At 41.9% G+C, this 13,339-nt stretch overlaps 1 protein-coding gene across 1 annotated transcript; it reads left to right on the top strand.

Annotated features, from left to right (window-relative positions):
• Window positions 1-13: 13 nt before the first annotated feature.
• LOC113962196 (thiamine transporter 2-like) lies at window positions 14-13,339 on the top strand (the record flags this gene model as incomplete). Its single annotated transcript, XM_027672991.1, has 5 exons — window positions 14-830; window positions 2,252-2,444; window positions 4,035-4,176; window positions 11,135-11,291; window positions 13,306-13,339. Coding segments are annotated over 4 exons (1,305 nt in total), but the record flags the coding sequence as incomplete, so codon positions are not given.

Below are 13,339 nucleotides of genomic sequence, written 5' to 3'. Positions count from 1 at the left end.
TCTTCTGTTCTAGGTTACCAACCAGATTTTGCCTGTTTGGACATACTCCTACCTCGCCCTCCTATTCCCAGTCTTCCTGCTCACAGACTACCTGCGCTACAAGCCCGTCCTCCTCCTCCAGGGCATCAGCCTCATCGTCACCTGGCTCCTGCTCCTCTTTGCACATGGAGTGCTGGCCATGCAGGTGGTGGAATTCTTCTACGGGATGGTGACGGCCACTGAGGTGGCCTATTACGCCTACATCTACAGCGTGGTCAGCACCGACCGCTACCAGAGGGTGACGAGCTACTGCAGGAGCAGCACTCTGGTGGCAGCCACTGTTGCCGCCGTGCTGGGACAGCTGCTGGTGTCCTTGGCAGATGTGTCCTACTTCTACCTCAACGCCATTACTTTGGCTTCTGTGGCCCTGGCGTTCCTGTGTGTGTTTTTCCTCCCTATGCCCCAGAAGAGCATGTTCTTCCACTGGAAAGACGCCTCCGAATCTCTCCCAGGGCCTGACAAAGTTGTGGCTCCGGCTGGTTCTGACCGTCCCTCGAGCTGCCAAGAGGACACGAGCTCCGACTCTGCTGGCAGGGATCCAACACCCCAACAGCAGGCTGGGAATGCCAAGCCCTGCAATCACATGCTCAGAGTGCTGGTGCAGCTGAGCAAGGACCTGAGGGATTGCTACAGCTCCAGGAAACTTCTCTACTGGTCTCTGTGGTGGGCTCTGGCTACAGCTGGCTTTAACCAAGTCCTGAATTATATCCAAGTGCTGTGGGACTCCCGAGCCCCCTCTCACAGCTCCGCAGTGTACAATGGAGCTGTCGAAGCACTAGCAACTTTTCTGAGTAAGTTAATGCCTAAACACTGATCACAAAGGCAGTCTCAAAAGTTTTAAGTGCCATTCTATTGCAGACGCTCCAGGGAGCCACTGCACACACTGTGCCTTCCAGACCTCATTCTTTGATCTACAACAGTTCAAATGTGAGCTATGCTGCTTTTTCTTTAGGACCAGATAACCTAATCTGTCTTACCAGTATGCAGAAAGTTTGCAAGTTACACAGGCTTTATATCCAGTTGGTAAATCCATTCAGAGGCACTCATGTGTCTTTGGATGAGGCTATTGGGTGTTTTTTTTTCCCCAAAACAGTATGGCACTGTTCCCATAACAATGCTATCAGCTTACACAGATGGAAGAAGTTATTCCTAAACATTTTACACAAAAAGAACATAATCCTCTAATTACGATCTTTTTCTAGTGAAATACTCTTGTGCAGCTGGAGAAAAAGGAGAATTTTAGTCATTGCAAGATGCAGAGATTTGCAGAAAAAGACCCCATTGAATTCCTTATGCTACTGATGTTAAGTATTCCACTTTTGCACCAGGAGCAGATGCTCACACCACACAAGCAAAGTGAGGTTATCAAAAGGTAACATCAGAGAACACCACCCTGCCTTGGCAGGGTTTCACATAATCACACTGTGCTGCTGTAGAGAACTTGCACAAGACTTTGGGGTGTGATCCACCAGGGAAAAAAACATGTCTACATCACACCTAGTCATTCAGGTTACCCTTACAGTCATTAAGGAGAAATAGATACTACTCTTGTCTCGAGGCAGGCAATTAAATAGACCAAGTGAATAATGAATTAGAATATTTTTCTCCTTGACGAATTCCTCTTTGTCATGGAATTGCCTGTTTCTCCGTGTAGAAGTACAGAAGATACTAAATCAGGTGGCTTATCTTTGCAACAGATGCACCTTCTAGGAGGCCCACCAAGAGCAAACAGTGCCTATCCTTTCTCATTTCCTTGGATATACTCTCCTGATACCTCACTTTTTTGACAGCTTACCTCTTTTATTTGGTGCACAGAGCTAAATTGTTACATTAGCAGGTTTACTAGCCTCGGTGTGCAGTAAGCTAGGAGAAGCTGGAAGGAACTTTTTGAATTCCAAACTGTGTTCCCAGTTCTCTCCCTAGAGATCCATGCTGGGTACAGACAGCCAAATAATCAATCCTTCTACATTACAGTTTATCCTGTCAAGTGGAATAAAGCACTGAGAACAGAATGGCAGAGACTTGATTTATGCAGTTGTCTAAAAGTGACCAGTCATCTGCATGGCTGCAGAAGTCATTAGAAATGCTTTCAAATTTCAGAACTACTCTGCTTCATTATTCGGCATTGCCTTTTGGCACGTGAGGGTGGCAAGATTTGGTGATACAGGCTGTGGAACACATACAACATTTACACATTTTTCTCTTTTTCTAGGCTCAGTAACATCTTTCCTAGTACAATATGTGAAAATTAACTGGGACCTTTTTGGAGAACTGGCTTTAGGGATCTTCTCTGCAGTAGATGCTGGTTCTCTGTTTCTCATGCACTTCTCTACCAACATCTGGGTGTGTTATGCTGGCTATCTCATTTTCAAGGCCTGCTATATGCTCCTCCTGACAATAGCAACGTAAGTATAAAACCTGACAGTGCTGCCTTTATGCACAGAATGCTGACCCTACCTCAAGTTTGCTTTGGGCATCCCTCCTTTCGCTCAGAGAAAGAGGACCTAATGCTAGACATAACTGTGTAGGTAAACACAAGGACACTTAAATGTCTGATTATGTTGTTTTTGTTCTTCTAAACAACCACAAAAGAAAAATTATCAAAATTTTTGAATATCCATAAAATTGAACATTTAACTAGGCAGAAGTTAAACAAAGTACAAGGTAACTTTAGTACTAAAGGGAATGGTAACAGCAAAATGCAGAAGCTGTTTTCCTTCTTTCTGGCAGGAAGGATAAAAAGTGAACAATAGGGACAAACACACCTTGACAGCCATCCTATAATGTCTAGACCACCAGCTGATAAACCTTTTAGCATGCCATGAACTGCATGAATTCAAGAAGAGACTCGACACAGAGCATTTCCCAATGTAATTTTATACACATAATCCTTAAAGATATTAGGATGTAAAGAAGGAGTAAAAGAGAACACTGGACAAGATCTCTTAGGAGACCAAGCTATAATAATAATAATATTAATAGCAAATATTATATCTAATCTGTGCAATAAATACGTTATTACTCCAGTTATTTAGTTGCTTGGAATGTCTTTAGACTTTAGACCACACTAGTTCATTAACAGAAATACCAGATGCATTTTATGTCAAAACCCAAAATTAGTCAGAAACCATTTTAAAAAACCTGCTAAAATTATAATGCATGGCAAGATTATGCCTATCTCGAAGGAAGCCAAGTGAACTCTGTTTTCATTTTTGTTTATTGCTACTACATTATAGCAAATCACACCTGGACTATTTCAAAATATTCTACCAAAACAAAACAAAAATCAACCAACTAACCAACCAACCAAAAACAACAACAACAAAAAGAGTCAAAACTTGCACATAAAAAACATGCTAAAATCAATGAAAGTGAATCCTGATGGAATAATACCCTTTTGTTCAGATATAAACTCTGCAGGTAGATATTGCAGGGAAAGATTTCTAACTATTGTCAAAAAAGATATTGCAAGTAAAATCTACAGGCTCTTGACAGAAATAAACAGCATGTTACCTCCACTGTCAAGCCCCAAAGCAAAAAGTGACTCACATCATCACAGAAAATTTGGTTGGAAGATACCCACAGTGACCTTCTGGTCTGACGTCCCAGCCAGGGCAGAACTGCTGCCACGGCCAGAGCAGGTCCTGGCTTTGCCTGGCCAAGTCTCTGAAAGACTCCAGCCATGGAGACTTTACAGCCTGCCTGGCACAGTCTGTGGGGGTTGAGAAGGAGCAAAGGGTTAAAGAGAACTGATCTTGTACCAAGCACCTGATAGTATGGTTTGGAAAAGCAGCACAGACAAGTAAAAAAACCGTCAAAATACACTATGGTACTCAAGGCTTTTTGAGTAAGCAAGGAAGCAAACAAACAAATGAAACACTGTTTACTCTGTCCTTGATGTATCATCTCCATGAATTATTTCTCTTCACTCACTGACTGGAGGGCAATAACTTTTCACCCAGTGGAAAGTCACTGACCTGCCAGTCTCACATTAGGTTCCAGATTGCCATCAATCTGAGCATGGAACGCTATGCTTTGATGTTTGGATTCAACAACTTCATTGCCCTGGTGATTCAGACCATTCTTACAGTAGTTGTTGTGGATTCGAGAGGCCTGGGGCTGGACGTAGTGACTCAGGTAAGTGTTATTACCTTATATTCTATTTACTGCTTTGCCAGTTTGACTTCAAAAGTTTACCAAGAATGGTATTCCTATGCCAAAGGACAACTTAATTCCCTCTTTCTTCTATAGAAATCTGCACATCTTGTTCTTCTCTCATGTCAATCATAATTCTTCCCTTTTGCCTTTGAATCCATTTAGGATTACAGATGCTGGTCTTTGACTTTTTAAAAGGACATACATCAGAACATAATTATTCAGGCCCTGCTATCTGACCAGTTTTGGTCATTGATGGGACACTGAATAACATCCTCTCTCCCCAAAAACTCAAACTAGTTTTGTCAAACGCAGAATCAACATAACCACGTTATCAGTGGTGTTCAAACCATGAGACACAGCCTAGATTATTGGAGTTATTTCAGCTCAAGTGAAAAGGACACCTGACTTCTAATTCCAGCTCAGGAGCAAACCTGGTCTGTATCTCAACATGTGTAATAGTCTTCTGCCCATAGCCTGGGCACTTAATTTGGGATGGGATATCCTATCTCACAACAGTGGCTGAGACTTTAGCCAGCCCAATGCCACCCATGTTGAAGTCACCTGAGATGTACTGACTTCTGCGTTTTCTCAGATGGGCTCTCAGCTGGGGCAGCTTCCTACTGCCTTGGATTTGAAGAAGACTAAAGCTATTCAGATATTCTGCACAGAGAAGGCAAAAGTTACTGTAAAAGAATAAGGATTGAATCAAACATTAAAAATTAAAACTTTAAAATGAAAGACAGGATTATGTAGGACCTCATAAATAGCCTTGCCACTGCTGTTGGAAACAGTGATACAAAGTCACAGTGTATTTACGGAAACCAGTGTGGTGACAGCACTGAAATGTGCAAGTAAGAGCAAAACAAGGATGAACTCAGATTCTTCACTTACATTATTCATGACTATGTGGGTAATGAAGCTAATTCTATATTTTGCACTAATAGAAAAAAAAAATTATGTTCCTATCCTGCTCCCCCTCTGATGTTTATTAAGAGGCATAAGGAATGGAAGCAAGGGGCAGTTCTTCATTCCACAAATATCTGCTGTTTGCTGGAAAAGCAAATCACAAAGCAAAAACTTGAACATAGAGAAAGTGTGCCAGAACACAGGTAAAGAAAATCATAGTGTCTGTCATCTCCAGAAGAAGCAGCATTTCCCTAAAGCATTTTTCATTAATTCTTCTGCCTTTTTCTCTCCCTCTCCCAGTTTTTAATTTATGGCAGCTACTTTGCAGTCATACACGGGATTTTCATGATCAGAAGCATTTGTGTGCTTGTCTCAAGCAAATGCAAAAGGAAAATAGGAAGATGTTGCAAAGGGCAGCTGAACCATGCTGAGCACAAATCCAGAGAGCAGATTGTCACAGGCTATTTGACACAGCAGGCTCCTTGACCAGACCCTCCTGGGAGAAGAGCTCAGGCTGCAGCATGCAGGGAACAGCAGTGCAAGAAGAACGTTCAACACAGCCCTGGAAAGCTGCGCTGAATCATTGCAGCACTTCAGCATAACATATGCCAGCTCAGAGCTCACATAACAGCCCTGTGCCAAGAATAAAAGCTAAATTGCTTTAGATTCTTATTTACTTGCCTATAAAGAGCTTAACAGCAGTAATTTATACACAGAAGCACAACCTTTTTCATCTCCTCCCTGTGCACGATAGCAAAGATCAGAGTTCATCCTGCCTTGCTTGTTCTGGCTCCTGTGTGTGGTGCTGGCAAAGCTGCTTCCAACCACATTTGCTCCTGCACGTGGGTGAAGGGTCTGCCTCCCCCTTGCACATCCCTTGTTCTGAATCAAGGAAGAAAGGATTGTGTCTGCATCATTATATTCTTTCCTACCCAAGTGCAGGCAGATGGGTTGACAGGCTCCTCCTGCCTAATTGAACAGCCCACACCAGAGGGGCCTCGTGCAGGGTTTGCACATCCCATCCCAGGGGTTTCACTCCAACACTGCTAAGCCACAGTTGTTACTTGACCCACATTTGAAAGCTGCAACCACTTCACTGACTTCATAGAAATCTCTGCCGAGAAGCGAGAAACTTCCAAGTCCAAACAAAATGAAAGAGCCCCTCTCCTTTCCTCGTGCTCCCAGCAAAATTAAATTCAGGACTGATTGTCTTTCTATTTCAACAAAAAAAGAAAAAAAGGCTATCAAGGGGCTTAAGTAGTATGGACTAAAACTACAGAAGTACATTGTGGAGAAATATGGCTGATTCCACACAGGAAAATTCCAGATTAACAAGAATATCCAAGAAGATTTAATAACTGAAACAAACAGCTAGCATCATGTGTGCTTTTGAATGCCAAGTGAGGGAGATCCACTGATCTTGGCCAAGAATTTGGCAGGGTCAGCATCTCTGAATTTATCAAGAAACTTCAAGTCCTACAGCTAATTTAGTCCAACACAAAGGACAGTTAGTCCAGGCGAAGAAACAAGAGACTATAAATGAGTTTTCATGGTGAATACCTAATTTAATATGATTGATATCCATATGCTAAAGTTATTTCTGTACTGCTGTTTGCTTCTAGCCTCCAATCCCTACACCTAAGTAATAAAAATAGAAAAAAATCTAGCATTTACAGAATAATATTTTTCCTGTAGAGACACAAGCTATCATTTGTACAAACATATCTGCTTTTTATACCAGTCACATATTGCAACTAGACAAAGTGCCCAGAAGTGAGGGCAGGCAGGAGTGAAGCAATTTGTTACAAGTCACAAGAAGAATCAGTAGGATCTGACCAAATGAACCTGGCTAGTTTTTTTAGGCTTTTTGTTTACTGTTGTGCATTGTGCAGACATTCTCTATTGTAAACTGGCTCTAAGCACAACAATTTAATCAATACAGTCATAAAATCAGGAGATGTATTCAGTTTGCATTGAGCAGTGAGTATCTTTTATTACTGCAGAACTGTGAGCACGATACTCCTGCCTGAAGAATGAGGGACAGAGTCCAGGAGAGCAAGGACTAATTTATTCTATTCTTCCTTGTGAGTAGGAATCTTCTTTTGAGGCATTTAGTTTAGAAGTAGGTGCCAGTCCTTGACTAGAAGTTAAAGAGACTTTGTATTTAAATGAAAAAGGAAGAACTTAATATTTTCAGCTCCATGGCCATGGTCTCAAACTGCCTTTGGTACAGAAAGTTAACAAATATTTCCATGTAGCATCTGACAACAGGAATCAACAACATGTGAAACTTTTTTGTTATTACTTAAAAAAATAATGCCAGTAGTTGGCTGCAGGAAAGGAGCTAGAAAAACTCGTAGAAATAACCATGAAAATTCTTATGTTCTGATTAGAGCTCACTGCTTTCTCTGTGGGATGTCACTGAGGAGCAAAGAAACCAAGCAGACACAGTGTATTTGGCTTGCAGCTGTAGGGAGCCCCATCTTCAGAAAACAGCTAAGATCTTAAAGAAAAAAAAATCTAATCCTATTCTCTCCAATTTCCAAAAAAAAGATTTTGAGTTTGGAAGTTGGGGGGAGCATTATGGGGGAAACAGAGGAGGAAGAGGGCAGTACTTAGGACTGTTAAGAAGAGAAAGGCAAGGCCTTGTCTTACCCTGGACTTTCACAGGGTAAATTAATTCTGATTACACAGGGTAACCAGAATCAACCCAGCAATCAGAGATTTAATCTAAAAGATTAAGACGCACACATCCACCTGTGCGTTTGTGTACCTACACACACACTCTTTGGAGAGAAGATACTTGAGGCTTGGCAGGTTATAAGCAAGGCTGGAACCACAGGCTATCTAATTCTGCAGGAAAAGGAAACTCAACACATCCACCTCTCCTTGCAACTTTTAGTATTAAGTGCTGATCTTTCTTCCAGCATGTTAAAGGATTCCATGTAAACATGAAACTCCAGAGACGGGCTCGTTGCTCCCCATAACTACAACCCCCTCGAAATACAACACTGGCTTTGAAACATTAGTGGGTTTGGGCCTAAGTCTTATGTGAAGACACAGTCCAGCAAGCTGGTAAGGCCAATTTGGGCAAACAAGGAAGGAACAGAGTATCTTTGGATTCAAAGCATGCCGGTATTGCCCAGCCACTACCCAGGGCCACCAGAGAAGCGCCAGCCAGGAGCCCCCTTCCAGCAGGCAGCACACCCACCCAGTACCTTCCCCAGGGCTCCTTCCCTTCCTCAGAAGCTCTCGGTAAGGAAAAAGAAGGAAGTGCAGAGACAAACCTGGCCCCCCCGAGCACTTGCCTGCCTGGTTGAACAACACACTTGAGCACTGAGAGAACCTTCCAAACCTGCAGAACCGGACCAGGCCCTGCCGAGCTCACAAAGGGGCCCCTCCTGTGCCAGGGCCACAGCACCCACTGCCAGTGCCAACACACATCCCACCACCGGCCTCAGGGGTCACTCCATCCTCTAGTGAACCTCGGAGGACAGAGGGAGTCCAGTCTGAAAAAAATAGGTACAGGAAAGCAAAGCAACAGCATTTCTCTAAAGCAGGTCTGTTTTGACTTTTTTAGCTTAGAAGCCAGATTTAGAAGCTCGTCCTATTGTCCATTTGCCCTTATATGACAGATCAGTCCTTATACAGAAGTAATTCCTGGCCAACTAATAGTATGAGACATTCCATGTCCTACCTCCCAACCCCTAGCAAAGCCAGGACGGTCAGAAGAGACCCCACGAGCCCAGAGGCCACTACACTATGCACAGGGGAGGGCCAGTGTTAGCCCAAGCTGTGCTGAACTGGTGCTCTGTCTTATCCATGAATCAGAGACCAGAGCTTTTAAAGGTATTTATTAACATAAAGAATGCAATCATTGATTGCTTTCTTGCCATAGCAGGTTTTATTAATCATTAGCCACTGTGAGTATTATAGCTTTATCATAAAAATACAACTCAGTTTGCTGATAAAACCTGTAAAGGAGAATGCTTCCCCTGCAATCTTCATGGACAAGTTCTGCAAGCAAGAAAAGCTGTGATGAGTTAGTATTATTATTATTATTTAAATTCTGGTAACATTTTAGAAGGGACATTTCAGAAAAAAAAGACACAGAAATGTCTTACTACCTCCAATCCTAGAGGGTGGTTTCTGACTTCTCCTCTGCAAGACAAAGTCATCCTAGGAGGAACTGCACATGAATCCACAAGAAATGCACCACAGCCACAGGTTTGACAGGTAATTCATCACCTTTGGAGTTATTTGGGAGTGTGGTGGGTACTCACTTGCTCAGTGCATTTTGAGGTGATAAAACATTCATGCGGATGTTACTGATCAGCCCAGGATTTAATATATTTTTATTTCAAAAAGGTAACATATCAAAACATTTCAAATTAGGTCTTGATTTAAAGGTAGTACAGGCTGTACTTTATATATAATGATTTGTAAGAGAAAGATGATAACAAAGGCAATCATTTAAAATCAGGTTTCAAGGGTTAGGGCTGGTTTTCATAACGTTCCTCTGAGGTCAAGAAATACTGTCTTTGTAACATACTATTTATGCTAAGTTTTAAAAAATACAATCTTACAGTGCAAGTAGAAGCACTTTTGAAAAAGTGCCTGCTACAAAGCGGAATTCAACTATTTAAAAGAAATAGCTTGTAACTGCATGATTAAACATCAGTTAGTGCTTTGCTTTCATTCCCTTATGATTCAGAACATTCTTATTTCACTTGTTTTCAGGATCAGTGAAATTGACTTTTTAATGCAAAACAAGTAATATAAGCTTAAAAAAACAAATATCTTTAGACTTTTTTACTGACTACAGTGAAGAAAGGTCTCCTCCTTTTCCTTTTGATCATCCTTTCTAAAAGTGAAGTTTCCTCTTTTCAAAATCTGAGCAGGTACCATGAGCAGATGGTTTCTGCATCTTTCTCTACCCTCTCAAATGACTGGAGTGCAAGAAATATGATGAGTGTTAAAGCATTTTGAAGAAACTGAGCTCGCAATGGGCTGAGCTGGCTGGTGGCTTCTTTTGTCTGCGAGAACACTTGCACTGTCATTGTGCCACTTGGCACTCAGGCTGTGAATCAACAGCACCCTGAGAATGAGCTTTAATCTCACAGTCTGCCCACTTATTTATTCAGAAATGAAACTGTAATGGAACTTCATTCTTCCCCTGCAGCACGTGCACCCAGCCCTAAGTACATCACTGAGAACAACCTTTGACAGACAATAACAGAGACCAGAGTTTACCACGGCCAACGCACCTTGATCTGAGTTATTCATTTATAGGCTGCATCTGTGACCTCAGGCAGGGTCAGTGAGAGAAATATTGGCTCGGGTCGTGTCACAGCTGGAGTCACTCCACTCCTGAGACAGACACAACAATATCCTCTACTGATCTATCAAAGTTCAACGGTAAATGCGACAGTGGTTTAACAGGACTCGACAGCAAGGTAGGCTTGACTTAGTGCACAGAGGACAAGGTGAGACAGAACTGGTGGAGAGACCCTCTTGTTAAGTCACAGAATTCTAAACTCCTTGCAGAGAGGAGTCAAGGTGCAGCTAGACCCACTGCTAGTCCCAGATTTGGTCAACTGCCTATGTCTAAAGGATTGTACATGTGCAGTCAGTCCTCAGCCAGGATTTCAAAGCTGAGCACACTGTTAGTCACTTACTAAGGATCTGTTGTGGCAAGGAATCTCTGGACCTTGAGGAGTAACTGCAAGAGGCATCCCTGCCCACGGGGAGATCCAGGTGTGCAGCTCCACTGCTGTGCAGGAGAGCCCAAGATCATTGATGTACAGTTACATCTGCACATCAGCAAGACCTCTGTGTCACCATCCCAGGCAGCCCTTGGCTATCACATTGCCATCTGTCCCCCAGCGTCCAATTAAACTGGCTGCCACCATCACAGCCCCCGCTTAAGAGGCCGGCAGTATAGGTTTAGTTAAAAAGTAAACTTGCAGATGAATTTTTACCAGTTGTGAAGAGCATCTATTCATTTCTTTGCCACCTTTTTTTCTTTTAGGTAGGCTATGGATTCCTGGAAGGAAGCCATAAGCCGCAGCTGGATTTATCCCACGGTGATCATCTGTGCAAATGGATTTTTTGCCACAATGAGGCCATCAGAGTCTTTTCTCACCCCTTATCTAACGGGGCCAGACAAAAACCTAACGATTGAAGAGGTATGTAACTATTCTCTTAAGTAATAATTAAAATGCTTAAAGCATTAAGCCTTACAGCAATAACTGAAGGGAAGATGAAGTGTTCAATAATACAGATATGTTTTATGTAGAGTCTCATGTTTAAGATGCTTCTGGGAAAGAGTAAGGAGTCACCTCTTTGGCAGAAGATCAAAACATTAAACACCCCATATTCTTAGGACTCTGAAACAACTACTATTTGGTAGTTGTTTAAGAGACTGGTATTTTTGGCAAAATCAGGTCAGCTAGCTCCTCTCCAAGGTAGAACCCCAGAGGAGGGGCAACACTGACATTTATTTATACCTATCATGGAACTGATTACACTGACAGTAACACACAGATAGCAAATCATAAGAAAACTAAACAACCTTCCCCTTATGAGCTGTTAAAGTTATTACCTACATTACAGCAATGTTTTATGCATTCATTAAACTGTGGAGGTCAGGTTCACATTCAGAAAAGTTGGGGTTTTTTTTTTTAAATGCATGCACTGCAAGTTTTCTTGCTCTGCTCCTCTGTTCAGCACGGGCTGCTTCAGGAGTACACTTCCCAGGAAAAGGTGACATAGTTGACACGTGGCTGAGTCATGGAGCTAACAGTATAATTAGAAAACACAAGTTTGGTACTCCCACATACAGCTAATATGAAGAACAGTCATTCCTGCTGCACAGCAGCAAATGTTAAGGCAGAATCTACCAGCACAGTGTGAACCCAAGGTTTCTTCTGAGAAAAGGTATTTGTGGTTTAAGTCATTAGGGTTTATTTTCTCCTCCTTTTTTATTACTATTCTTTTTTAATCAAAAAGGGAAGTTTTACCTCTTATATAAAATACACAACAAGGATCACAGAATGCCTTAATTCTGATTTCAACAAGAATCCTTAACTCAAAAATAAGCGTAGTACAGATAATAGTTATTTCAGCCAAACTCACCTCCAGTGAGCTAATTCTATAACACAATTTTAAGTCAAACACTTAGAAATTCTAATTAAAGTTCAGAGAAACTAAACAAGTCACACAGAAAGATACAGTGAACCAGCTGCTCACCATGCAACTCACTCCAGCACCTGTTCAGAAGTAAAAAGATGACCACCTACTATTGTCCTCCTGCATTTCATACAGTTCCTTTCTAGTCTCTGTTTAAGCAGAGGACAAGCGATCAGGAATGGACGCCCCCAGCAGAGCCCATAATTACTGGGCGAGACCTCCCCAAAACAGCCAACTTACAGAAAAAGCTCATTTTATGATGTGCATCTAAAAGCAGACACCTGACCTAGGTGTACCCAAACTGCCTCGGCAAGCACTGAGCTTTAGTGGCAACTGCAAACAGCACCTTCCAACCCAAATGCAGAACAGTTTTAGAAAAAAGAGAAAGAATTTCTTTTCAGAGCACCTATATACTCAAGTCCAGCTGAAACTTACTGAAATACTGTTTCCTCAAAGACTTGCTTACTTCTTACACATTAAACTGAAAGAAAACATAGAAGGTGCAGATAACCTGGTAGCAGCTACACATTCACTATGTGCAGTTCCAGTTACATTGTATGAAGCACATGCTGCTTTTTTCATTCCAATTTTAACAAGGGAAAGAGGTAACCAAAGGTATACAATGACTCACGTAAAAAGTTAAAACTAAATAGGCGTTCATTTCCAGCTGCTGTGGGGAATAGGATTTGAAGCTAGACAGCCTTTCCTCTGACACACTGTTACAACTGCTTTAAAGAGCCGAATATCAAAATCTGCCTTCTTTATAGGACTTTACTGGAATTTTTAAACCAATCCACTTGTTTCTGTAGCAGAGTGTAGCATCACTATCTTCGCCCCTTATGTAGTACATTTACAGTAATGTAACTGAAAGCAGTTTAAGTCTGCACTGTTCAGTGTTTCCTGTAACCACAACTATGATGTTTCCTCAATAACATAACTGTAAATCTTAAAAACCAGTACTTTAAGTGCTTGGGGTTTTTTTTAAATATTTCCTCCTTTCTTCTGTTCTAGGTTACCAACCAGATTTTGCCTGTTTGGACATACT

Source organism: Neopelma chrysocephalum, unplaced genomic scaffold, assembly GCF_003984885.1.
Source record: "Neopelma chrysocephalum unplaced genomic scaffold, ASM398488v2 Primary Assembly neopelma1_121565, whole genome shotgun sequence".
Lineage (NCBI taxonomy): Eukaryota > Metazoa > Chordata > Aves > Passeriformes > Pipridae > Neopelma > Neopelma chrysocephalum.
Note: the sequence above shows the minus strand (reverse complement) of the source record. Positions and strands in the feature narration are given on the sequence as shown.